At 36.6% G+C, this 27,704-nt stretch overlaps 1 protein-coding gene across 1 annotated transcript; it reads right to left on the bottom strand.

Annotated features, from left to right (window-relative positions):
* Positions 1-3,216: 3,216 nt before the first annotated feature.
* Positions 3,217-26,947, bottom strand: LOC104468980 (calcium-activated potassium channel subunit alpha-1-like). Its single transcript, XM_010083290.1, has 7 exons — positions 26,838-26,947; positions 23,440-23,570; positions 15,149-15,343; positions 13,908-14,026; positions 11,890-12,114; positions 9,791-9,819; positions 3,217-4,069 (listed from the first exon to the last, which is right to left on the bottom strand). Exons 1-7 carry the CDS (start codon positions 26,932-26,934, stop codon positions 3,915-3,917), a joined length of 951 nt encoding a protein of 316 aa, XP_010081592.1. The 5' UTR covers positions 26,935-26,947; the 3' UTR covers positions 3,217-3,914.
* Between the last annotated feature and the right edge of the window lie 757 nt (positions 26,948-27,704).

The following is a 27,704-nucleotide window of genomic DNA, read 5'->3' as shown; positions in this document are numbered from 1 at the left end:
CTTTGCGGTACAGGTGGGGTAACAGCATTGCCCGTGCACCTGTGACCTGGATCAAGGGGTTTGTACTTTCTGCCAGCTGTACTTCCTACTGTTTGGCCATTGACACTAATTTGAAAGAAGAGCTGTTAAAACAGAAGTGATGGTTTTAGAAAGCTTTTGAAAAGTACAAGGAAATGTTTGCATCTTTTTTTTTTTTCCTGTTAATAAATACAACATACACTTATCATCTGACAAGCAACAGTAAGACATTCACAATGAGGCCTTAACAATTGCATTTAGACTCTGAATATCTTCTTTTCTTTACATCTTAACTTCTGCTGTGCTTAGCACTTTCCACCCAAGAAACATCCCATCGGAGGACAGTTTTATCCTTTCATCTTAGTACTCGTGGGCTTCAGGGGACAAATTAAAATAACAGCCACAAGACAGAGAGACAGCAGACTTTCCGGCAATGTGGGAGCATGCATGTGCATGGATGTGAGGAAGGGCTAGGAGCACATGCCTGCTTCAGCAGTGAGAGAGGATCCTGCAGTCTCCTGTCAGAGTACCGCTGATATAACTAACAAACAGGAATGGCTGCTTTGGGGTCAAACCAAGAGTAAACAGCAGGTACAATTCCACTATATGCTAGGCTGTAAATCACTTTTTTGTTCTTTGTCTTTCTTCACACCACCCTCCAAAAAAAAATGATGACCACTTTCTTACAACTCTGTTTCAAATACATACATGCCTCCATATATATATATTTATATACGTGTATATATCCACACACATATGTGTGCGTATGTGTGGACACGCATATAGGCAAATGCACACAGATGCACACAGACACACACTCTCTATCTGATATATGAGTTACCAAAAAAAAGAAAACAGTTTGTCCTCTATTAATTATGCATACAATTAATGCAAAAGCTGAAATTCCACCTCCCCCTTTGGTTGACTTTTGAGAAAGGAGTAAGAATTTTTAATAAAGATCAAAATTTATTTCTATGTCAGTCATGAGGTGGTCTGTCAGCTGTCACCTAGGCCACTTTCCCAACCATTTGCCTTGCTGCAACTTTCTATATCCAAATATTGGTGCTGGCCTTAGTAAACTTCAATGGCTGACTATCAAAGCTCTCCAACAGGTTTTCTACAGGTTCCTCCATCTAATTGCCAGAAACCAGTCCTGTGCCTTTGATCATCAAAAAGAGGAGTAAGAAAAGATTATTGACTGCTCTTATCTTTTCTAAAAATGGGAAATTGAAATCCATAACTATCCCTGTTTCTCTCTCACTTGCTCTGTACAGGTGTTGTTCTGTCTGTCATTACATATGAAACGATCTGTGCTGGGAGAGAATGTGGGTGTATTAAGATCTCATCCTTTATTTATGTACAGTTGGCAAGATGATATTTTTAGGTGTGACAGTTAAACTGGACAGAGACACACACAAACTTTAGCTATGTAGGAGTGTTGTATTTGATGTATTAGTATGTTTTATCCAGTGAATGCTCACTTCCAAAGGAAGTGGCACTGTACAAGTATAAGATATAATGTTCTATGCCCCTACATTAAACACCAGTCTTCTAAGAACAAAATATATAATAAATTCACGTGTACTTGATGAAATTGAACATAAATTTCAAAAATTCGCCTGGACTCAGAACCAGCCTTTTTCAATCTGGTTATAGTATGAATGCAGTTCATAAATGAAAAAGGAGCACTGACTTCAATGTAAAGGCTTAACATGACCCAACACAGAAACTGGATGTAGATTATAATATTCAGTTACTAGCTGAAGCAGCATAGCTTGGAAGAACTGGCCAGAATCATCTGTTTTGGGGACTGTGAAATGGGTTAAACACGGACTAAATAATAATGAAAAACTGCTTAAATTGTTTTGTTACTTTGTAGGAGAGTGAAATATTTTAAACAGTCCAATTTTACAGATACTGTATTAACAATTCATGTCATTGTCTGTCAATAGCTATTCTACAAAATGTAACAACAAAGTAGTCACAGTCCAAGAATTCACTCCTGAATAAAGCCTATTAGGTGTTAGTATGATTATATCTGTACTGCAGCCAGTGGACAAACATTAAAGCTGAGATAGTTTAGTTTAAATGTTGGATTATACAGTGGAATCATTGTTTTCACAATAAATTCATCTGCTTTCTATTTGTTTGATTCACTGATATTTCTCTAATGATAAAAGTACCACAGTATGTTTTATTGTGGAGTTTACAACTCTGCAAAATTACAAAGCCTAAATTTAACTTGCACAATGAAAAACTGCCTTTCCTGGTCACTGGGTCCTATGTTTCTGTTTCAATCATTAGCACAGCCTTTTGTTCCCTCCTCCCCCCCCCCCGAATTGTGTCAGATGTTGCTAATTTCAGATAGAGAGTTACTAAATCAGTTAGAACATCAAATGCTTGGGTGGATAAATACTGCAGCACTGAAATTAAACATCATATTTTTGTCTGATGGCTATAAAGCTTGTTGGCAACTTTGTGAAACTGCTGACACAAAAGGCACCCATCAAAGGCCTTTTGTAAATTATCATAAATACATTCATTACTTTTTATTTTGATTTGGTTATTACTGTACTTTTATGTGTTGTGCTCCAGCAAAGTGAAAACACATTAAAGAAAAAGAAACAAACAAACAAACTGCTTGGTGCAGGAATTAACTGAGAAAAGCATGTTGTGAGATTACAGAGCTGAGGCTAAACCAGTTTTTATTCTGATCTGAACTCACCAAAAGGTGAGTCAGTGTGCCTTTTACTAAGGTATGAGCTATCGCCAAAGTGCAAAGACCTGGAGCTAAACCTCTATACGTATCAGGAAGAATTTGAACCAAATAAGCAAGACTGATGCAAGGCCATCAGTGCTTTTGAAGTAAGGAACCAAAAATACACGGTAGATGAGATGGTTTACAAATTATTATTTCATGCGCTATTTATGCACTCTGGATTAAAGCACTGTAATATATAGCAAAAGAAGAACTGCCAAGCTTGCCTTCCTGGAATAAGCAACTGCTGATGGCTGCTGGGAAGCAGAGTGGAATGGCCAGATTTGCCATTTATAGCAAGTGCTGCCTACAAGCACCTTTTCTACACAGCCCTCGGTTTAGCGTAGTGGTGTTCACTGTGCTAGTGTTGCAGAAAGTTATCAAGGATGCTGGGCTTCTGTGTGTGTGTAGTGGTGTAAGAGAGGGTGCGGTGTGTGTGTGGGTGGTTGGACCTTAACATAACTGGCAATTAAGATGATCTGTATATGGTAATAAACCAAAGAACATTTCAGAAGAATGCTGCATGTACAAAAATATGACTTTCAACTTTGAAAATAAATAAGTTCAGTTTATTAAGAGCTGGTGTCAATGCTGAACAAAATACACATCCTTCAGTAAAGAAACATTTTGGTGAACTGTTTTTTTCTTCTTCTTTTTTTGATTTACTAAAATACAAGTTGGACCTTTTTTTTTCTTTTGTAAATATATAATTTGTCTCCCTTAATTACATGTCCTTATAACTGTGACCATCATTCTCCTTTAAGCCAAAGACTGAGGTTTGGGGGGGTTTTTTAATTCTTAGGAGTCTGGCCACATATGCAGATTTTTAAGGGAAAATACTTGACAATGAAAAAAAAAAGAAAAATATATTTTTTTCTAATAAATAAAAATAATTTAGAATGCTAGAGGCTATACATGACTAGTTTTGATTATGTTCATTTATAAATGAAATAGTTTCCAAAATACGTGGAAGCAATATTAAAGGCAGACAAACAAACATCTGTCTACTTTATTTTCCCATTAAGCTTGCCCTTCTTAACTTCTCCATCAGTGGTTCAGCATGTAAGAGGAATAAATGTCACATCACCATTCATGAAGTTTGCCAGGCTTTAAAAAAATAGTTCTGGCCTCGAAGGAGTCAACATTCATCTTCAACTTCTCTGATTGGTGGTATCAAGCTGCTTGTCGATTTGTATTGATTGATCTGATTGGCCATGTGAGTGCTCATGGGCTTGATTTGAATGTTTCTGGGATAGGCATTATCCGGCTCATCTGTAAACCATTTCTTTTCTGCTAAGGAGCAAAATGGATAGAGACAGAATAAGGAAGGAAAATGAGAGTTTTAATTAGTGAAGCACATATACACATAAACACATTAAATAAAAAAAAAATAAGGAGCGGGGAGCAGTCAGTAAAGTTTATAGAGAAAAGGTGATCAATAGAAGGTGACTTTGACCAGTTACCAGCAGTACAGTGCATTAGATTAATACTTCTGAGAATACTTTTTGTGAAAGGAGGACAATATGTTTCCAAATTTGATAGTAGAAGCTACAGAAAACTGTCAATATGCTAGTTTGCTTGTTGAAGCTAAGAGGGCTCTTTTTTTTTTTTTTTTTTTTTCTTTTTTTTTTTTCCATGCTCAGGGGAACACACTCTGATTCATTTATTCACAAAATGATACAAATAAAAGGCTAAACTGAGAAGGCAGGGAGAGCATATGGGATAAAGGTAATGCAGAAAGGAGCATGTGAGTCCATGTACAGAGCAGCACCATAAAGAGTTAGAGGCTTCTCTGAACCATTTCAGCCTCAGGGTGGTCACTACTGCTGGCTCAGAGATTATGCAGGGGAATGCAAAGAACAACTTTCTGCAGTTTGTGCTAGAATAAATAGGGCTTGCATTCATGCTGCCAGATGGCTGTGTTCCTGCACAGGATGGCCATTATATTGCTACTTAGCAACTTGTCTGCTTGGTTGCTGCTCAACTCTCCAGTTGGTGAAGGGACATGGAACATACCTGGTGCTGCAGATGCTGTAGTAGGGGCTCAAGCTAATCCTGAATGGATTGGTAGTGGTTTATGACAACAAGGCAAAAGAAGCAAGGACTTAAAGATTAGAGGGGAAGCTGTTCTTTTTATATATTTGGGCAGTGTCTGTTCCATGATCACAGGAAGAATTTTATGGTACTGATTTAGGGTTTGGGAGCAATGTGGGAGAGAGTGAGGATGCTGAGAGGCTGCACCATTGCAGCCATTCTGTAGCTGCTTATGACTGTAACCACTGTATCGCTTTGTTTGTACACAGGTGTACAAACCTCTTAAAATTCACAAAAGAAAAAAAGAAAAGGAATTTTCTTAAGCCCTTTAGAGGGCAATTACTGTTGTAATTTCTTTGCAATTTTACAAGATAGCTCTATTCAAAGACTTAGAAACTCCTGATCTTAGAGTGGCTTATGGCCATTAGGTGCTTGTGCTTTGACAAGCATTTGTGAACAGAGGACTCCTTCTTGCCCTCCTTTTCCAAACTCCAGAAGTGAGCGTGCAGAGCAGTGGACACAAATGGTCCTGGGGATGAAATTCTGCAACTGGGGCAGATCAGAGCTGCTCTCTCACATGTATGAACTACCTCTCATTCCAATGGGGAACCCAAAATGCTTCACAAGCTTTAGTGTCTCACTTGAGCAATACAAACTGCCACTTTTGCTTACCACTAAAATGTTGCTGTATCTGGGCTGGAATCAGGGCAGGAGTGGAAGGAACGCTCATTTTATGTAAGGGAACAATTAAATAAAAATAAGCAAAGCACAATCTACCTCGAAAACCCAAGGATCGAGCAGAAAAGCTCAAGAGGTGAAGCACAGAACAGAAAATAGACAACCAGGAAGAAAAAAGGACAAATATCTGGGCATAAATGCACAAAAATAAGCAACTAGCTTCCAAGTTAGGGCCTCTGAAGAAATGGATTAACTTTTGTGAATACGAAATTTAAATACTTATACATGATATGGGTTTTAAGCATCTACATGCAACACCACCACCCCTCAACGACTCATGAGGGTTTAATCCATCTTTTTTTTTTTTTTTTTTTTTCCTGGATGTATTTGTTACCTATGTTTATGCTTTTTAAAAAACTTTAAATTGAAAAAAGGAATCATAGTAATCACTAGTGGCTTATTACTGAAGGTAAACAGAACTACTCTGTTGTTTTTATTATCATTTTTGAAAATGTCTTTTACTTTTTAAAATATCCTACTCATTTGCCATCACGGTAAATTGTTCCCTGCCCCTTTATAGTTGCCTGAGTCTGAACAATGTTCAGTCTCCCATCTCTCTCTCTCTTACCTATTATAATTAAGTTCCCTTTGATTTTAACAGATTGGACGATAGGAATTCATAATGTTACATCCTGCACACTGAAGCTAACTGATTAAGTGCTTTAAATTATTCTTCCTGACAGAATGATAAAGTTACAATCTGTTCAGAGATGATCTACAGCTTGCCAGACTCCTACCGCTTCTTTCTACATTCATCTATCTTTTTGTCAAGCAGTTAAAAAAAAAAGCCTCAATTCCATAGATCTTTTAAAGTCATCAGGCCATCTGAATTATTAATGAGACTTTAAGGGAATGGTTCCTGATGGGGGCTGGTTTAAGAAAGGTTGTAGGAAAAAAAATCTGGGAACGTATACACATCAAAATAATTTCAGCTCCATTTAAAAACCCATTTAGTTCAAGTGTGACACATGAACCATTATGCATTTGTGGAAACCAATTTTATGTGATCTACGATTAAACTAACCTTTCAGAGAGGTGTAAAGTGTGATGGTTATCATGTTTTAAAAGCCTTGCAAGATCACATAAACAATTTCAAACTAACAGTTTTCTAATGGTTTGTGTTTAAAATGGTTTCGGGGTAAGTTAAGCACTGTGAACTTTTATCTCTACCTTCTTTTTTAACATATGGTGCACAAACTTTCCTTACAAACAAAACGATGCAAGTTAATTCAATCTCATAGCAAGAAAGGGGAGAACTGCATGAGTGCTAAGGATCAGGGATGAACTACACTGTGTTTCTCAGCAGCCAGCATAAAGCATTTCCATCTCCCCTGCTTTCCCTGGAATTTTCAAAACAAGGCAATTATTTAGGTGTTAATCTTTACAATAAAACTCATATCCAGGGAGCTGATCTTTAAAAAGACACCATCAAGTCTCTTTTTGCCTTTACCTGGCAAGTAATAAATAGAGAAATTTAATAAATAAGTGCAGAAACTGGTAGATTCTAATTTCTTTGCTGTTTAAAGTTCTTTTTGACAGTGCTGAAACCTTGATCCAGGCATTATCATCTCCACCACCAAATGCTTGGACACAGCTTTATAACTTTCCTATTCCTTCTCTGCTGTTAAAATTGTCTTTGACCACATAATGATGAATCTCCTGTGAAAGTCCACTGACCTCTACACTTACCTTTGAAATGTGAGCTTGACACTTCTCATCTTTACTCTTGGCCACTAAGATATTCTGCTCCCAGTTACTAAATGTCCTTCTTTAATCCCTTACTCACTTTTCAAACTTTTTTGTTATGCTCAGTCTGACTTTGATATGTCTTCCAAAGTCTTGGCACAGATTTTTACCTATCTTAAACAAACTACTTACTCTTTCCTTTAAATCAGTCCAGAAACCCCTTATAAAGTCTTTATAACAACTAACAACTAACAACTTTTCTTTAGGCCTCTGTCATGTTCAGTCTGTTTCCCTCCCTTTTGGCATATGCATATTTATCCTCACCATATATGTTTCTACATTATAGTGAGAACAGGAATATTTTTCTATTTTTTTAAGAGCTGTTCAAGAGAGTCCCAGATCTTCCTATGCTATTTGACAGGTTCACTTTTGACAGCATCACTTGAGAGATGTTAGAAGAGCTAAGTAACTTCACGTATCAGAAAGTAGAAAACATTTCCTCGCCTCCAAACACCTGTGTTTGCAATGAGCTATCAGCATCCCAGTGCATCCATGAAGGTTCTAAAGTTTTCATGCTCTTATTACAAATAAATAAAAATTAACATCTTGTGTAAGACTGTTCCCTGAAGCATAAAAAGAAACAAATAATTAAAATGATCAAAATACAGATTTCTTCAAATTGTGTAAGACTTTAGCAATTCTTTCCAACACATTTATTGTTCTGGTGCTTTAAAATTTCTGTCACTAATTCTGGACTGAATAATCATGTTTGAATAAATGTCACTGTGAAGCACCCTCTATTCTGAGCAGAGGCAAAGAAAGTACTAGATAAACATGACACAAAGATTTACTAAATCGGTAGTCTCATCGTTATCCCAGGTTACCTTACAACTGATTTAAACATGCTTTTTTGTTTTTCTTTTGTGACACTTGCAGTTTCACATGAGTCTGTATGCACGTGTTTGTGGGCCTCCCCCCTCACATAGGCAGCTTCTTTATAGCTAAGCCGAAAATTCTCCCATGCAATTTCTTCCTGCATGAGAAAAAAGCAATGAAAGTTTCTCCCCCCACTTGCCCATCAATTCTTTGTTTGTCAGACAAATATTTTACATGTAGCAGGCAGTAAACAATTTGCAGGGAGAGAGAGAAGAAACTGTTATCACTTTCTGTGAAGGTCTTTATTTTGCTCCAAGGTAACTAAAGTTTTGGGACAAAAATGATATTCTGGACTTCCTCTTGTTGATTTTTTATTTTTTAAACTAGCAAAACTCTTACTTTTGACAATGGGAATTTCACTGGAAAATGCCTGACTCTGCCAGTTTAGGCCAGTGGGAACGCATGCCAAGAACCTGCAGGTTTGCTAGATGTGATTTTGTGTCAACACTCAGATCAACAAAGTTACTAAGAACCTAGTTTCCATTGTTGAAACCATGCTGGGACTAAGTGGCAGGACCTCAATTTAAAGCTCTAAATTCTCATATCTTGATATTGGTGCTGCTTTCCCACTTTCAAAAACTAACCAGGGTAGCTACTAAGAATGTTTGACTTGGGATAGGCTTCTGAACAAATGGAAGATTTTCTGTTAATTTCCAATATAATAAATTTCGATAACATAACTTAGTTGATTTAAACATTCCTCTACTTGTAATTACCAGCCTCCCAATTTCATTAGTATATCCATATCAGAAAATCTTTATCACTTTAATAAACTATTTGATCACTTTGACTATATTTAGCCATGAAAATTGTACATGGTACAACTAAAAGCCAAAACTTTAAGGTGTCCAACTTTAGGACAGAAGACAGAGGAGAATTAGGCTTCAATATTATTTGAAGAATTCATATTTGCATCCATACTAGATATTGCTCTTCTGTTGCTTAGAAAGTAGACAAGTTGCTTCTCTAACGTACATTGTTTATATTTTTTCTCTTTGAGCTGCACTTTAATACAAATACTACATATTTGGATAAACTAATTATGTAGTATGTGACACATGGCTTCATATTAACACCCTTCCTTCCTCTGCTAAATGGAAAACAGATAAAACATTAATGGGAAAGCATTTTGGTGTCAAAGCCATTAACGTTCTTCCAAAATGCATAACTGCTCTTGACTATCTTCAGTCAATATTGCCAACATAAAAAGATGCTCATGAACATACATGGGGGACGAGGGAGTAGGGAGGGCAAGGGAGGAAAGGAATTGTAATGAGGACTGTGAAATTGAAGTAATGCCTGCACCAGAGTAGGAATCTTCTTTGAGCAGGAACCTGGGTGTTTACACAAGGACACATGCAATTAGAAAGGCAAGCAGATGAGAGGATAAAAAATAAAACAGGGTTGAGCAACAGCAGCAGCAGCAGCCAGTTTTACTTCTGGTTTGGAGGGGAAAAAAAAGCAAAAGAAAATCAACAAAACAACCAACCAAACAAACAAACCAATAACTGAATAAGTTTGTATATTTTTTTTTTAATTTCACGAGTTTTCACAAGGACAAAGTTATAGAAGGAAACCCACAGCAGTTGCTAGGTCATGCAGAACCATTAATTGTCATACCTTGGCCCATTCTATTCATCCTTGTTGCACTTTAGAAAAAGAAGTAAGCTATGTAAGTTTTACAATGCTTTTAAACTGTCATATTTCCTGTTGAGCACTTTAACTGGCACATCCTTGTAGTAATAAATAGTCTTAGGGTAAAACATGAAAACCTTCTTTGCAAAAAGAAATATATGAATTTGTCTTGATGATGAAGAGCGCCTGTAATAGACTCATTTGTAGGGGAGCATCCATAATTTGCAATGTGTTTCACTGATAGGACTTACAGGTGCATTAGAATGCACACATACACATATATATATTGCGTTTCCAATCATTATGCGTAAGACTGCACAGTGGTACTCTCTGTAGCCCACTTATATGGTTCCAGGTTTTGTCAGTAAAAGTGCTTGGCTTCATTGTCAATTCACACAGCAAGCAAATCTTCAAAATTATCATGCTTGGGGAAGGGGAAGGTAGAAAACAACACTAACCATAAAAGCACCTTGTCTGGGTTGGCAGTTACAACGCTAATCACTCCCACGTCCAAATATTTATTTTCTGTCTGCATGCTTTCTTTCTGGGTAGCCAAGGAAGGTGGTATGTGTTTCTGGTCTCCCTGCCCCGGGAAACTCTTCATATCACTTAGAACTAGTTCTATATTTCTAAAGGTTGGCATTTGAAATTAAAAAAAAAAAAAAAAACAAGCTTGAAGTATCATTTCTATGGCTGTTTAGGATAGGTTCCTTTCCACTACTTTATTTAATTCCCTGACACAGTTTTTGTTTGACTACACGTGTCACTGGTAAGAATCTGCAAGAACCAAACTCTGGCAAGTGCCTAGAACATGGTGCCTCAGCACAGTGAATATTTCCACTCCAGCCTTCTTGTTCAGCTCACTAGTTGTCTAGGGCACAGCACCTTTTCTTCTCAAATGGGACAGACCTTAAAGGCACTCAGTTGTCTTCCCCTGTATACTGTGTGCTACTTACTGGCTTGAACCTGTTGAAAAGAATGAGCTAGAACATGGAACAGGATTTCTGGAGGATCTTCACATACCAGGACTCTTGTTGGAAGATTTATACCACCACTGTAATTTGGAAAAGTTAAACTACCATCTGGGGAAAGGAACAAAGTCCCTTGAGATCTGATACTTAAGCAAAGAAAAAATGCTTGCTCTTTTCTGAACATTATTTATTCTGTACATAAGGTGACTAATTCACCTTTTAAAGACGTAAAAGTCCCAGGAAGGCAGTTTTTAATGACTTACATCCAATATTTATGATACATATGGCTTTTTATCCCAAATGTCAAAAGTGAAAGAAAATATGGCTATTCATGTGGCAGTATAAGTAGACAGAATAATAATTTAATATGCAATTAGACTCTTTCTAAACTTAAATTAAACCATTGGAGTTTTACAACTCCATGCCTAGACAATTTCAGTGTTAAAAGGAAAAATACACTACTTCCCAAAGGCTAGTATTTTAGAGAAAGCCCTTAAAAAAGCAGAAAAGTCCCTGATGTTGCTTTGGTATAAAGCAGGTGCGTAGCAATAATCCATACAAAGAGTGTAAGCCCTATATAATATAAGCTTTGAGAGTGAAAAATTGGTAGGGTTTTTTTTTTCAATGAGTTAGTTTTATAAGCTTCAAATAAATGTAGCCTGTAAATATGAATATAAAAAAAACCTACTGCAACATACATCAACACTTCTCCACTAAATGACTTTCTTTGTGTAACTCTGACATCAAGAGCAAACGTTCATGGTAAATATACTCTTTTTTTCCTGATATGTAGAGTAACTGCAGTGAGTTATTTATGTTTTCAGTGTGCCTATGGGTTTAGAATTTTTTTTCTCCCCTAGCATCATAAATAACTTTTGGTCCGTCTGCTTTGTTGCTGTTGTGCTTAAGGGTTTTATGGTGGTGAAATAAAAATGACAATTACATGCACACTGTCATACATATGCAAAATATGCGTACAAAAAGGGAGAACTCCATGGGAAAACAGGGAACATTACTGCTGGAAACATTAACTGGGGAGAATGGGTGGTGAATGCAAGTTTCACACACAGTGGGAGCAGGTACATATATTAAAGTCTATCTTCCTGCACATACTTCTGTTTTTCCCGGGAATCTCTGGTCTTGGTGCGGTTCGGTCGGTTTGCTGTTGATGGGATGGAGTGAACTGATGAGCTCTTCTTGCTGGAAGAATAGGAGGAATGGGAGGAATGAGAAAGACTGGCCCGGGACTGGCCAGCATTGTGGTCAAACTGCATCAAACAGAAGATCAAGTCTGTCGGCACAAGCTCAAATTCATATGGTGGGTTTGTGATAACATAACTGAAAAGAAAGGAAGAAAGAAAGAAAGAAATATAAAGCAGGTTTAGATTGGTACTAAACAAATTCTTCTAGAGTTGTTATCTCATGAACATTTACTCATATTTTTGCATTTCTGTTTCCTTCAGTGTGTACCTAATTTTAGCTCACATAATACCCATTATGATTTAGTACCTTCTTATGTCAGATACCACTTTTTGTATGTTTTCTGTTGCACAGACATACTGTCTGAGGAGGACGTTCAAGTGAATCATGTAATGATTTTTGAAATACACTATACAAATCATCCTCTTTTCTCTAGCTGCACCATAATGCAATGACTCTAGCAAACAGATTTATATATTGACAAAAATGAGTAACATACCCACCAACAAAAGTACTTAAGAGAACGGCCGAAAAGCAGGGAGAGGAGGATTTCAGGTACAGTTACATTTAAATACATGTTTACTATATACTTATTAAATATTTAAATCCTGCAAATGGAGCAAGGAATATAATTATTTGTTTGATTGTGACTATACATAAAAGAAGTTAAGGAAAATATATCAGCAAATGTGCAATAATTTTGTTCATTCATTCCACATGTACGTTCATGGCATCAAAAAGCACTTATAAAGAGAAATCTGCTCATCCGAGAATCCCGCATTGCTAAGTATACCTCCCAGGCCTGAAAAAAAAACTCTGTCAACTTCAAGAATTGCCACCTTCAACTTTCAGGGTAGGAAGGGCTTATAGACTCTGCTGCTAAATTTTTTCATGCACATTAAAAATTTGAGCAAGACAATAGGCATGCTCTGTCCAAGCAAGAAATGAGTAAAAATTGATCACAAAGCTCACAACTTTTTTTTCAAATTAATTCAGTGCTTCTAAGAAATCTGGCTTAGCTGCCTCAGGGACAGAAGTCACTTATCAATCCAACAAATAATCCCAAGTATAGCAAGTACAGTGTAAATCTAAACTGAAAATAATTTTTTCTATCCAGTTTGTCCAAACCCTTACAGAAGAAACAGCTTTGGTGGGCTGCAGCGTTGTTTATTGCCATGCTCACCCAATAATGATTCTTTTTGTAGAGAATGAAACAGGAACAGATGGTAGATTTGTGGCAGTTCTGCTACGGGTCTGTGTGTGTATTTCTGGTAGGCACTTAATTACGACACATTTCAAGTAAGCTGCTAAATGGCCTTCGGTTTGCAAAGATGGCAATGTGACTGCTCTATTTAAAGCACTGAGGTCAGCCTTGGTGCTACTGAAGTAAAAATGCAGCCTACCAAGAGAAGGGTTTCCATTTACTGGAAGAAATGATGATTAGATACAGATAGTACCAATGGGAAGGCCACAGGAGTACTCTTTGAGCATTTGGAAAAAAGAAAATCTAGCTACTATAACCTAAATTATTATCCAGATATAAGCAAATCAAACTCCTTTCCCTGTATGCAAGCAGCAGATGATCATCAATCAAACAAGACAGAGATATATTCTGAAAATTTACTTTAAACATTTTTTTAAAATTAGCTGAAAATTTATGCTATGATATCCAGCCTATGATTTCAACTCGGATAGAGAGTCATCATGAAGTCCTCAAAGAGTTAGCTTTTGTGGCAAATTTATGTAAAAAATGGAGAAAGCTCTTTTTCAGATTTATTACAGGCACTAGAATCTTCCTCACCAGGAAGAATGAAGAATGGTTTAGTAGTTAGGTCGTGTGGGTTGACGGTTGGACTTGATGATCCTTGAAGTCTTTTGCAACCTTAACGATTCTGTGATTCTATGATTCTATGATAAAAGACTGGACTTACCGTTTAGTGCATTGGCTGGGAGTGCTTAGATGTGCATCCCTTAACCGATAAATTCCAAAGCAAAGCATATTGTATGTTTTCAGTGCTTTACAAAATAGATCTCCATAACAACCTCCATCCTAGGAGAAAGAAAGGATAGGGGAAAAAAAGAACAGAGAACAGCATGTTTTTTTCCTATTTTTTCCTCTGTTAACACAATGTCAGGGAACAGGATTTTCAGTATGAGCCTGTACAAAAAGGACAATGTACAGAGTGCTGTTTGTCACAAATGAGAATCTTTTACTCAAGGAAATAAAGAATCTAAATGTTTTATTTTAAATACGTAATTATGTAAAGTCATCATTTTTGAAGAGCCTTGGTCCATAAAATTACAATAAATTGGAAAGAATTATTCGCTTTAAGCTGGAAATACAAATTTTGGTATCAAACAATGCATATTCTACAAATTACAGTAACTGGGGTATTAAAATTGTTAGTATTTTCGACCCTTTTTTGACAGCAGCCACACTGTCATCTACACAAATAAAGTCACTGGGGAGCATAAAAGAAATTGGAATTTGAGGGATTAAAAGTATAATAAAATATCTCCCACTTTAATAATGAAATGTATGTCATTTTTCATAAATAATATAAAATGTTTTGATTAGTGAAAAAAAGTTTAATTTGATAATTTGTATGTCTAAAATATTGTTTCATAAGTAATCATGCATGTTAATGCCTTCTGCCTTCTGCCTTCACTGACGTAGTGCAACTGAGGCTCTGGCAAAATAGCATTTGAAGGATTGGTATTCCTTGTTTTATTTGTGAAAACGTTACGCCGCATGCCCAAGTGTTTTGATGAGCTGTTAGTCTCAGCTATGACTGGACTTCTACATGAACTGAAAAGCTGTTTACTTCTATCTGTACACTCTCATCACCCTCAATCCTTAAACTGGGACTCCCTGTCATTTCTGTGAAGAAGGTCGCTCCATTCTTTTTGAACAGAGCTGGTGAACACAAGGTTAATTTAAGAAATATAAAACCCTACATCATCATCAAAGTGAAGTGGGTGCTTTGGGATTTGTAAAAAGGGTAAGAGCAAACCTGGCCCCTTGTGATATAAACTGTCAAACAATCCAAAAGCTCTATTAAATTAAATAATAGAAATTATACGCTAATTAAGATAGATTTTTAATTCAGTCTGAGAGGAAACAAATAGATTGCAGACCACCCTTGGGCCTACATTTCCCTCATGATCTTACCCCTAGGTCTGCAAATGGCCCATCATACAAAGCCAACTGAGCAACTCGACACCTGTCCCTGTTTGCAAGTGTCTGGGGCGTGCTATAACCTCCTCTCAGTGCATTTTCCTCAGCAATCAGTGCTTCCAGCTCTGGTGTGGCTCCTCCTGTTACCAATGTCCGTATCAGTGTGAGGATATTGTCATTGAAGTATGTCTGCAGAGATAAAAGAAAGCTCTTTAAGCAAACACCATTAAAGCCGCAACTGAAGACATCCAGATTACAACTTTTCTGGGTTTCTGCTGTTTAAAGTTCTTGGCTGTCTCTTCAAATAATTTTATACAGAAAGTGAAAAGACAGCACCCTCCAATTACTCTATTTGCTTCTATCCCATTAGGCTCCTATACTAGATCCTTCCTTTTAAACACCAATTCAGGCTGATTTTTATTAAAGTACAAAAATTTGAATGATTTATGTTTCCTATAATTGGTGTTAGTAGTGATGCAATGACTGCTTTCCTTCTCATTGCCTTCATGTCTAATAATGGGCTCTAGGACATGTAATTGTAAAATTCAGACCACATTTAAAGCTTACGCAGGCTAGATTGCCTTTTTAGTCTTGTCACCAATTCGTTGGGGAGCTGCCTTTGTGCTGCAAATGTCATTACTTATTACTGTGGCTGGACTCTAGCAGTCTAACCGATGTATTGTACTAAACATCTTATTACGAGACTTGACAGTGTTCAGACACAAGCATGTATCAATTAAACATGTTGAGTTCATTCCAGATAAATGTATGATGAGTTTGGGATCCTGGTGGTCCTTTTAAAAAACTCTAGGGTATAGGGTAAGTGTGGTTTATTAGGGAAGATTTACTCTACACTGTCATTTTGCCAGCATCTGTAGCATTGCTGGTCTGTCAGGCAAACAATGGGTATTTTAAATATTAATTTAATGCCAGATGAATGAATTTCAAGTTCACTTAAAAGTATAGCGGTATAGTTCAGAGATACTCAGTTAAATACTGCAATGTAATTTACTGGGCAAAAAACACTTTTGAAATAAAGAAGGAGACACCATCACTTACAGTGTCACTAATGTCTGTGTTTTCAGAAGCTTTGCAAGTGTGGGGGACATACGAGAAGAAAATAAGCTCACTGTAGATTACACGGAATTGGCATTACTAGATTTGAGGATTCCATTACTAGACTTGTGACTTTCGTTGAACTTGGGACTTGGAACAAAAGTCTGTAATCCAACCAAGTAAAACTGAATACTGAATTCTCAAACAGTTCATGTCCAAAGATAATACTGTTTAAATATTACTTTTCAATGAAAATCATTGGTCTATCCATTTAATTTAATTGTATTTAATACATGGATAAACAGAGGTACAGGTTGAAATATTTTGTCCTGAGATCAAAAAGCAGAACTGGCTTCCTATCCATGTTACTTTTATATACTTTCTTTGCATAACGAAGCTTAAGGTCTACTGTCCACTTGAGATGACAGATAAAACAGGAGAAAATGAATACAACAAAGCAAAGTTTTTAATTGTTACATTGAAGTTTCATCACTTCAAGCCTCTCTGCTTATTTATATAGGCATATATGCCATTCACCTGTTGACTAAATTATAATGAGAGGAACATACTGTTATTGTTATACATACCCTAAAGCAAATATTTGCATCTCATCAACTCCAATTACTTTAAATTATCCCCAGTTAGGCACTATATATTTTAAATACAAACTGTACTGTAAAGAGTTGTCTGACATTAGCAGGGGTTCAGGAAGATTCAGTTAGTCTAAAACAAAGGCTAATCTCAGATCAGCTCTTACATAGGTGGATGCACTGTGTAACGACTCAAGTGTAATACTCAAATGTTTCTTAACATATAGAAAAATCAATGTGACCCTTTGCAGGAATGTAAGTATAGAGTGATTACATGACATTTAACAGGAGTTGCCATGGCGCGAGAGAGAAGACATTCAGGCACGATTGTTTATTCTTCAGTTACTTCTTCCTTGATGTCCCTGGAGTGAGAATCAGGGTTGCCCTCTTTGGCAACTCTTCCCACTTTGTTATACTTTTTTGACATGTAAATACTCAGAATAAAAAAATTGGCCTTAAGTTTAATCTCTTTCTTAGCCTTTGTCAGTGTATACTATATACGACTCAGAACTAAAATAAATAGCACTATTCCTTTGCTCCTGCAGTTAGGCAGCAATGTTACAAGACACTAGTTTCTTGGATATAAAGCCAAAATCTGCCAGATCTAGAGGTTGGAGGCACTGCAATTGTAGAAGCTGGAAAGGCCCTTTCAGTAAAAATGTGCTTCAACATAGTTTATGTGGCACTTTAAGCATGCATCTTCACACAAGCACACCATTTTCTGCAACAGCATATTTTCTCATGCCTTCCCCACTCTTTTATTCAGTATTTTTTATTCCTTTTTCTTCTCTAAGTAGTGATATTTCGTATTATTCAAAAATGCTATTCTCAGTTTTACATCTATAAATCAAGACAGAAAAACAAGAAACAAAAGTAAAAGTTATCTTTACTGGCAGATTTTTCAAGTCTGGTTTACAATGAGTCCAACTGTGGTAACAAATGTTCACCTGCTCTAAGCCTGATGGATACTGGTTCATGTCAAATAGCCTGTTTTTATAGACTGCTGACTTGCAGTGATTGGTAAAACATGCAAAAGTCTAAACTTGTACTAATAATTTTATTACTCTTCAGGGGGCATCATTAGGGCAGCCTTCACTGGTTTCCAACTCTTTATCTTTCTTCTGTAACTCAAATTGTAGCAACTATAGCCAGAAGCCAAGATTTAAACACATGTACTCAGCTGCATTCTGTACTGTACATGTGCACAACTACCCCTTATCATAAATTCAGTTGTAGCTCACTAGAGCATGATCTACTAAGAAATTATACTGTGGCCATAACACTTATTTTACTACAGATCTCATACTAAACCAAAATATTAAAGCAGTAGTAAAATAAAGTATCAAGTCAGGCACCTGTCACAAATTAATTAATACAAATAAAATAAAATAAATTAAAATCCCCTCCTCCCCAAGACCCAGTGCAATCAAGACACAATGGGCCCAATTCTGATTTATGTCATGTGCCAACCAGGAATAACTCTGGGAGCCATACACTACTATGGAACTCATGCAAATAAGAATCAGGTCTATTGTTGATGGAACAGAATGCTGGCACCGGAAAAAGGCCTCCCACTGCTATGCAACTGTTAAGGTAAAGCTAAGACACTTATTAGCAAAGGAGGCCACATTTATCTTGGAACAATGGCTTGCTTTGGGTTTCACACCATAACTGATCTGGATGTCACCATTTAATCAGATGGATGAGTGCAGCCAAATGATGTTTTTTGGATTTTTTTGCCATCAATGAGTGAAAAGATTCCAACTTCCAGAATGGACTGCACTGGCACTGCAAGTGATCAGGAAATGCCCAACCATAAGGAAGAAAGAAAGGGCGAATAGGAAGCTGTAACTTGTCACCTTCTCCTAAATAGGGTTGCTTCCTCCTGTACTAATATATTTAACACTCCTGAAGAAAAACTAATTTGTCCAGGCTTTGGATTGCTGCGAAAATCAGACTCCTCTCATTACCTCTTGCCAGTTTGGAACTGGGGGAGACTGAAAAGCTGAACTAGCTGATATCCATTTCCCTTGGAATAAAAATACACTGAAATTAATATAAGACTCATCTTCTACTTGCTCTGTGGGAGGGTATATGGCCTGGATATGCCAGTACTTATAAGAAACCGATCTACAGAATGTCTTTGGAAAGGTGCTGCTGTGCTTAAAGTAACAAGACGCTTTCCAGTGATGGTAGTGAATCCCTTTTGTTGACTGTGAAATTGTAATTGAAGAAATACTTGTTTGCTGCCGCCATTAACTGAAACCTACACTGGACATCAGTATGACGTCACTATAATCAGCATCCAGAATGAGAATATGAAATAGGTTTAGTCCAAATACAGAAAAAAGGAAACGCCTCATAGACACTGAAACTGGGTAAATAGCAAGGAAATTCTGACATACATATCTGAGCTAGCAGTGCCACCTAGCCTAAACTCTGGAATTGTAGTGCAGCTCTTTCAAACATTTTGGGGACGCTTTCCCATTTGTTCAATCATTTTTTAAAAGTATAATTACCAGAGTGCTTATGTTTTGCAGTTAATGCTGTCAAGCTTTTTAAACTAATTGGTCTTTTACAGAAAATTTAACTGAAAATTAGCACATCTTTTAATAACATTGCTTTAACTTTAATATCACTTTACCTTTCATTTATAATTACTCTAAAATTGTCATTTTCCAAGTCATAGCTGCCATTTTTTAATGTTTGCTAGTGGTTTTTTATGGATTTCTTTTAAGAAGACTCCTCCTTCACTGCATGCAGTTTTTAACATTGCTTTCAAACAGATATTTTAACTTGCTTTTCTTTTTTCAGTTGGAGGAATTCTGTTGAATGAATAATATATATCCAAACCTGAGGAACGACTGAGCTAACATCAGCAACTTATAACAATAAAAAAGGGCCTTTAAAACAGAATCAACAGCAGAAAATAAATAACAGTGTTTCACAGTTTGAAAATATATTGCTTCTCAAAATATTGTTCAAACTTTAAAGAAGTTTGGGATACTTAGGCTACAAGATGCTGCTTGCTAATCCCCTGAACAGACTTCCACAAAAAAAAAGTATTGCATTTCAAAATGTCCATATTATAGATTAGAACAGTTTCTTTTCTGTATAAATTAGACTGTGAGGATCCCTGAGGGAGAACTCTTGAGTAAGGGATATACTGAAAAGTTGTTTTTAACTGTTTTAACTATTGTCTTCCATTCTGTGCTTTCATTTATACGAAGAAAAAATAGATTTAGCACTACAGAACAAAAACCAAGACCTACAGTTCTAGCACAAGGTAATAAATTCTAGGATATCGAATGTTAAGCAGCATAATTTGGTTTTGGTGAACCTTGCCTTTAGTGGCACCACTCCGACAGTATATCAAGTCTATTGTCAGCAGTATGCACAGGAGTGATGCCAACCTGCCAGAACTTTTGTGGTTCTCATCGCTTCAGTGCCAAAAGAAATAAGAGAGAAGCTTTGGCTCTCAGGCCAACTGTTCAAACCTTTGAAGGTACTGTGTGTTGATACAACTGGTTTTCTTGCATGCACAGGATCTTCTGGAATAATGATATCAACAAGACACAGAAAAGGAAAAAGTACTTCTCCTCAAAAATTTGCTTCTCTTAAGCTATCCTATGTCATGTAACCTTTTTATAGCTGAAGAATATCTTTTTAGAAAACATCCGTATTATCTAAAAGGTGCTTCATATCCCATGTTTTTTAGTCACACTCATCTTGGTGACGAGAATGTGCTTTGCTTTCCAGGAGCGGCCCCACCTTGAGATTGAGAGACTACATATATTCTTTCCCTGGGTTTGCATATGTGATGACAAAACAAATATTAATATGTATCATTCGAATCTTTGATGGCAGTAGATGTCTCTTCAAGAACATAATAATGATTAGCTGGTGCAATTTAACAATAGCCACTGCCACGCTTACAACATAGCCATGCCTAAAATCTTCACACAAAGTGCAACAATGCACTTTAACCACAGCCTGCAGAGTCCACTGTTACCAACTCATCAAAAAGACAATGCAGTTTTTGAGCTTGTTATTGTCTTCTGAGCAATGATCTTCGAACTACCACACTGTGAATCACGGGCTTGTGGAATATATTGCCTTTGCTGCAGAGAATAAACTGTGTGTACATAGACTGTAGATAGGATTTTGAAAAGTAAACTTCATTAAGCCTTTTATCTTTGAAATAAGAAAATAACAGACAATTTCAAATCTATCATATCTAATACTGTCATCTTATAGGAAATAATACTAAACTAGCAGAACGTATATGAGCTTCAGCATTCAGATTTGAATCAGAAAGTGATAACACATTTTCTAATCTGTGATTTACGAGTAAGATTTAGCCCACCACTTCCGTATTAATAAAATTATACAAAAGAAAATTATTTAAAATATATTTGTACCTCTTTTTCTCTATACATACATCTACGTGTATGTTTCAAGTTACCTGCAGGTCAGAAAGAATACTGTATGTGTGGGTATTATTCCACTTTTTAACATTTCTTACACCTGTTTTACTAAAAAACGCCACTACTGTGAGAATATATTAATTCTTAATGAAGCAGTTCACACATTGCATGTTTGTACTGTAGACAATACAAGGAATTTGCATTCTAGAGATATCACCAGAGATTATAAAACTAAATTTTTCTATAAAAATTAAACAATGAAAAGCCCTGAATCACTAAGTGGATTTAATAATGAATTATATCCATGTCTCAAAGTAAGCTGGCACAGGCCAGCACAGTGTGAATTATTTCCTTCTTACAGAATTCCTGTGCAATTAATAGGATGAAAGCATGACCACAGATCTCACAATTCAATTAGGATTTGGGGTTCAGTTTGCCAGTACTGGCTTCAAAGTTAGGCAGAATGAACAGAAGCTGGTCCCTAAAAACAAGCGCACTTTAGAAAAAGATAATATAGTGCAAGTAGATTAGTTTGTGTGAGAAATACTCTTTTCCTTGTAGAAGTGGTGAAAAAGACCACTTAGATGTGAAAATATATTTGAATAAAAGACTCTGTTGAAGAAAGGAATTGTAGAAATGGAGGGGCATGTTGTCAAAACTGAGAAGTTAATAAAAGCTATCAATAACTAAAAATATTATGAGGATTATATGATGAATTCCAAGTAAAAATTTCTGAACAGTCATGTTCCAGATATTTCTTGTTGCCTCACTATTATCTACATGGTATACCTTTGCAAAATAAAGTAATGGTGTCCACAACATTTCACTCTCTTTTGTGGCAATACCAGTGGAAATCAGAAGAATTAACCCTACTTTTTCCATTGTGAAAGTGTCCTACTAAACGATTCATTCAGGGACATTGATTTAGATAATAATGTGAGTAGATAAACAGTTCCCACTATAACAATTTGGAACCTTCATGTTAAATTACTCCCATTTATAATGTTAAAATGCTAAATACTTTCTTCATAGAGATTTAATTAGAGAAGGTACAGAGCTTAAATGTGCTTGCTTAGGCTTTCTGAATCTGTCATATCTGCAAAACATGGTCAATAACCTTCAAAGAAAGTATTTTCTGATTTTATTACAAGCTCCTAAGCTGCATTAGAATAGAATTTTATCAGTGTAGACTGCTATTATTCATCTGTGGATGGAACATATGAGGAATACAGCAGGGAATAAAAATATGAAATCCAGATACATAAATATGAAATACAAATAAAATATCAAATAATAAAGATCACTGTGAATTTTTCTTAAAAGTAAAAAGCTTAATTCTGAATTTAGGTGAAGGTCAGACTTGGTTCCTTTAAGGAAATACATTTGCTCATTTCTAATATTACATGGGGTTTACAACAGATAATTCCCAGCACCATGGAACTTTATTCCATGGGGATCTCAGAAAGCCTATGCTTAGATTTTAAACTGGCTTTGTCCTTGCTACATCTAGCAGAGATGGTCCTTCTGAAAGAAGTGCAGCTCACACAGAGCAAGACTGGTCTGAAAACCTAGCCGATATGAAGCAAGGGAGGATGAAAAGGAGTATGACCAAGGCATTGACTTCAAAACTATACTATGGCTACAAACCAAAAAACTCTAATGTGGACATAACCAAAGGCCACCTTCTTTACTTTCTGGCATGCACTATGTTTTCATTCACAAGACAACTCGTGAAAAAGAGATGATGATCTCTCTTCACACAAGTAGAGTTCACTTCATGTGTACAATGGCTTTTGAATGCTTCTATGAGTGCCCCCCAGTGTTCATCCTCAGAGCATTGTTCACGGTTACAGGAATTTAAAAGCTTAAAACACAGTTGATGCAGTCTGACATGAATGGTGAGCACAGAGACTGACACACTGAATCAGGGTCTGGGTTTCAGGAGGGAGACACAAAATTTTTTGGAAAATATTATCCTTAAAGCCAGACATGAGACACTCCGCTTTTAAAATTGTGGACTCATGGTAGTCCTAGATATCTCAGTTGTTTTAAGCCTCTGTGTCCAACTACAAAATAACCTTGTTTACGCTCTGAAATTCTCTCGACACTGAAAAGTGTCTTCTCCTGACTACCTCTGGAAAAGGAACTACACTTTCACACTCTTGCACAGGAAGTCTGATGTAAGAGAATGGAAAAGGTTTTGTTTGCTTACTGCGCTCATGAGAGAGTCCAGCACACTGACAGCAAATGCGGTTCCACATGCAAAGGGCTGCGTGAGATACAGTTCTGTGTCTGGATCATCATCATCATCTTGGTCCAAGAACTGAACATTTGAATCATTTACTGAAAATAATAACAACAATAAAATCATAAGGTGCTTCTGTGTCACCAGGATGTGATCTTACACATTACACAGTCAGAAAGAAAAAGAAATGGCGTATGTCTGGAAACAGAGACTGGTGTCTTTGACGTCACTGAAAATGAAATCAAGATGGATGAGAAAATGTGCAGTTAAAAATCTGTTGATCATTATCTTGCTCATAAGAGGTGGCTCTCTTGCTCTTGGAGGGTGACTATCCCTTTGTTGTAAAAGTAGCTTCATGGCACCAGCTGCCTGCACTCAAAATGAGATACATGATGCTCTTTTATACATTGAGATAATCCTGGTATTGGTCAGGTTCAGTGGCTAACGCTGTATGCATCTACAGTGAAATGTTATCATAAGACACCAAGTCAGAACCCCTTTGTAAAATAAAGGCTGTCCATAAAACTCTGATATAGCCCACAGGCATCTGTTATATGTGCTGCTGTGATTCTTACTGGAGTGGTGTTAATGCACTTACAGCTCAAAAGAGGATAAACTGTCGCTTTAACATGCATCTATCTGAATGAACAAGCAACACTCCAGCTATTCTCTTGCAGCACTGCCTTTTGTTCAAATATTTGTCTCCATAACTTCACTTCCTTAGCCAGAAATTCTACATTAGTTGGTGTGAAAAAGAATCTTCATCAGGCTGTTTTAAAGAAAAAGCCCTGATAAAGTAATATTTGTCATTTACACCTTCTCCAGTATTTCATCGCCGCAGTTAAGTTCTCTGCCTCCAACTCGTTCCACTAAAAATAGTTGTTTCCTTAAGATCAGTGTATCAAGTGGATCATATTTCATTAAATACTTCATTTCTGTGTTAGTCCTCCTCAGGCATGAAAACAAAGACCTCTTAGCTATGCCATTGAAATACCCTTTAACTTACTAAATTACAATTAATTCCAGTTCCCAGGTATGGAAGGGAAATTAAAAACTTTTTCAGCATTTGAAACTGCACATGTTGACTATGTCCCTGTTCTCCATGTGAACACATCTCCTGATTCAAACCAGGGAGCTTTGAAACCAACAGGCGAGCTGCTGTTAACTTGATCCTGTTAATGTGATCAGCTCTGCACTTCTTTGTTTAGAAGGTCTTCTGCCTGCTATTCTGATCTTCCTTCCTATATAGTTTCATTTTCCATCCACTCCTTTTCCAACCTGTATACACTACTGTGCTTGCCATGCTTAGCTTACAGAACGTGAATAACAATAGCTGTCTAAAAGAGATGAGAATTGTTATCCCTTTTTTTAGAGCCCTCCTCAGCCAGTACTTGGCCATGATCATCCAATAAGTCACAACCTAAGCTGAAGCAGGATTTAAAATTCCTGCCTTCCCACTCCTTGATGTAACCACGAAAACATAACACCTCAGCATTGTCAACAGAGAGTGTTCTGCCCTGGGAATCAGACGAATTTAATCCTAGCAAGCACCAATATCCACAATACTTCTTTCTTTGTATGATGGCTGTCAATTGGTTCTCCCGATCCTTGACCAAATGTATTTGAAAGCCTGATGTATTATTTCAAAATGTACTTTTTGAAGAGCTTGTGCCTTAGTTTAATTTGCTATTTGAGAGCAGGCACTATTGACAGTAGCATTCTTTTTCCACTTACATCTGGTAGAGTAATACCTGACTTTGTCACAATTTTTCTAGCCCTTCGTGGTGTCGGTGTCCGAGGTACTACAATCTAACGTGAATTCTGCAAGTGTGGTTTTATCCTCAATATCTTTATCTTCCTGATGCAAGCTAACATGCTAGGATTTCTACAAAAGGTCTTTGGGCTAGGTGAGGTAGGCTTGAACGTGTGGTGCTGCTCATGGGAAATGCTCATCAAACGTGGCTCAGAAAAGTGGGTGAGAGCTCTCTTTTTTTTGAGAGGAAGCAGCACGGAAGCTTTGCTGCTTTTTTTACAGCTTCAAAACCTGAGCTTCTGACACAAGGCCTACACCCCAAAATAAACAAAGAGCTTAAGGGAAAGTATAATGCTGGGGTTTCTTTTCTAATATCTTTTACTTTTTCTTGGACTTCCTGTGAGAACTGCTAAGGCATGTCCACCAAATTGACAATAGGCTGAAATAACAAAAAGAGAAATAGAAATAGAGAGAGAAAGAGAAAAGAAGAGAAAAATTGGTGGGGGGGGAAGGGACGGCCCAGGAGGTGGGGACCCAGGTCAAAGAAAATGAATTGGTGAGAAGGTGCTATGAAAACAGCCGGCAGGTCAGACGAGTGTGATCAAAGGTTTACTGATGCTGCATGAAAAAAAAAAAAAAATCATTAATGCCAGAACAAGACAGTCAATTTCAACCAGAACCACAAATAAAACACATTCAAAGCAGTGCCATGAGGGTAGCCCCTCTGATACAGCCAGATAAATAAAGGAAAAGCTGATGACAGTAAGAACAACAGCCACAGAAAATCAGACAGTGATGTGAAGGAAAAAGGCACGTCTTACCCAGTTCAGTTATCATTAGAATGTGGGTTCCACTGTTTTTTTCCTGACTGATTGAAACCAAAGGCAGAAGTTTGCCAGGTTTAGCTAATAAGTAAAGTATTTTGCAGGAAAAGAAAGTACAGAAAGAGAATAAAGTAAGGGAAAAAGACAGGCAAGGCTCTAAAAAATAAAGCTGAAAAAGAAAGTAAAAGGACAAAGGACCACAAATCAAGTTTGTATTTGCCATGAAAAAAACAGAACAGCTTCTGCACTTCACATCACACCACTTGACAACATAAATACCCACAGCTAGAGTCGAAATCAGAGCCTGGTTACCTACCATCATCATATTCTCAGGAGTAAAATGTCTCATATTATTATGCAGAGTTTGGTTACACATGATTAAACAGTTCTGGACCACGAAGAAATAAACAAATGGTCTCTTACTACTGATTAAATGCACAGGAAATGTCTGCTCATACTTACTGTGTTTTTTTTCTTTTCTAACCTTAGACCAAAGACCTCCGCTTATTTGTTACACTATGTAAAAAGCATCTTGTCTGATAATAGTGTTTATTTAAGAAAATGGAGAAAACCCAAAGAAAAGAGAGAAATATATTTCAGTTATTCAAATAAAGTGAAACAACCATTACTAATCTTTCTTTAGAGAAAGCAATTCAAAACAGTTATTGAAAGAAAAAACACAGCAGTGTAAGATACAGTATAGGCAATTTTCCTGATACCACGCAACAAGGGAAGTGGGAAAAAGACATGGAAATATACATGAAAGGATAAATATTAGCTTTTCTTACCTAGCTCTGTTATAATAGGGATGTTGGCTCCTGTTGTAATGGATGGTTGACGTAACAGGCCGTGGACTGGACTGTTGTCTGGAGATGACCTATCCATCCCAGGGGGTGTAAAGCCTAAAAGAAAAAAGGGAAAGTTTGCACAGGACAAACTATATAAAAACAATCTCCACCAACAGGCAATTCCCTATTTCTATTTTTTTTTACAGAAATGTATGGTGGAAAAAAAGTAATTTTTAAAAAAAAGATCTTAATTTTCAACAGTTATTTCCTAAAAGCATAATCCTTCACAAATATGCAGGCCATTTCTACTGTAAGATATTTGGTAACGAATGGAGAAACTGAAATTTATTTTGTCATCCTAGGTAGGCTTTGCACCAAAACACTCAACACAGAAAAAGTAATGCTTACTTAAATACAAATTAAAACAAAAAAAAAAAAAAAGATTTCAGTGTCAGAGAGGTTTGATTTTGTCCTATTAGTATTTCAAATAAACCTGAAACAAACTTCTTTCCTTCAACCTCAATTAACATATTAAAGAGTATTGTTTGTAATCAGTAGTACAACCACGAGGAACAAATTGCTTTCATTAACAGATTTTAGATTTGATCAACATGCAGAATTTGAAGTTTTCTGTTTTCCAGAAGCAATACAACCCACACAAAGTTTTGTTTTGTTTTGTTTTGTTTTTTTTCCTTTTGAGGTGTACCATTCATAATACGCATTTTATGAGGATTACAAGTATAGAAATACTGGGATGGAAGGGCCCATTCTAACAGGAAAAAAGAAATAAGATAGGATGGAAGGAAAAAGACACAGGTTTTCAAACAGTATGTAAGAGGAATGCTTGAAAAGAAACTATAAAGAGTT

The sequence above is a fragment of the Pterocles gutturalis genome, unplaced genomic scaffold, assembly GCF_000699245.1.
Source record: "Pterocles gutturalis isolate BGI_N339 unplaced genomic scaffold, ASM69924v1 scaffold30181, whole genome shotgun sequence".
Taxonomy (NCBI): Eukaryota; Metazoa; Chordata; class Aves; order Pterocliformes; family Pteroclidae; genus Pterocles; species Pterocles gutturalis.
This window is presented reverse-complemented; position numbering and strand designations above follow the sequence as displayed.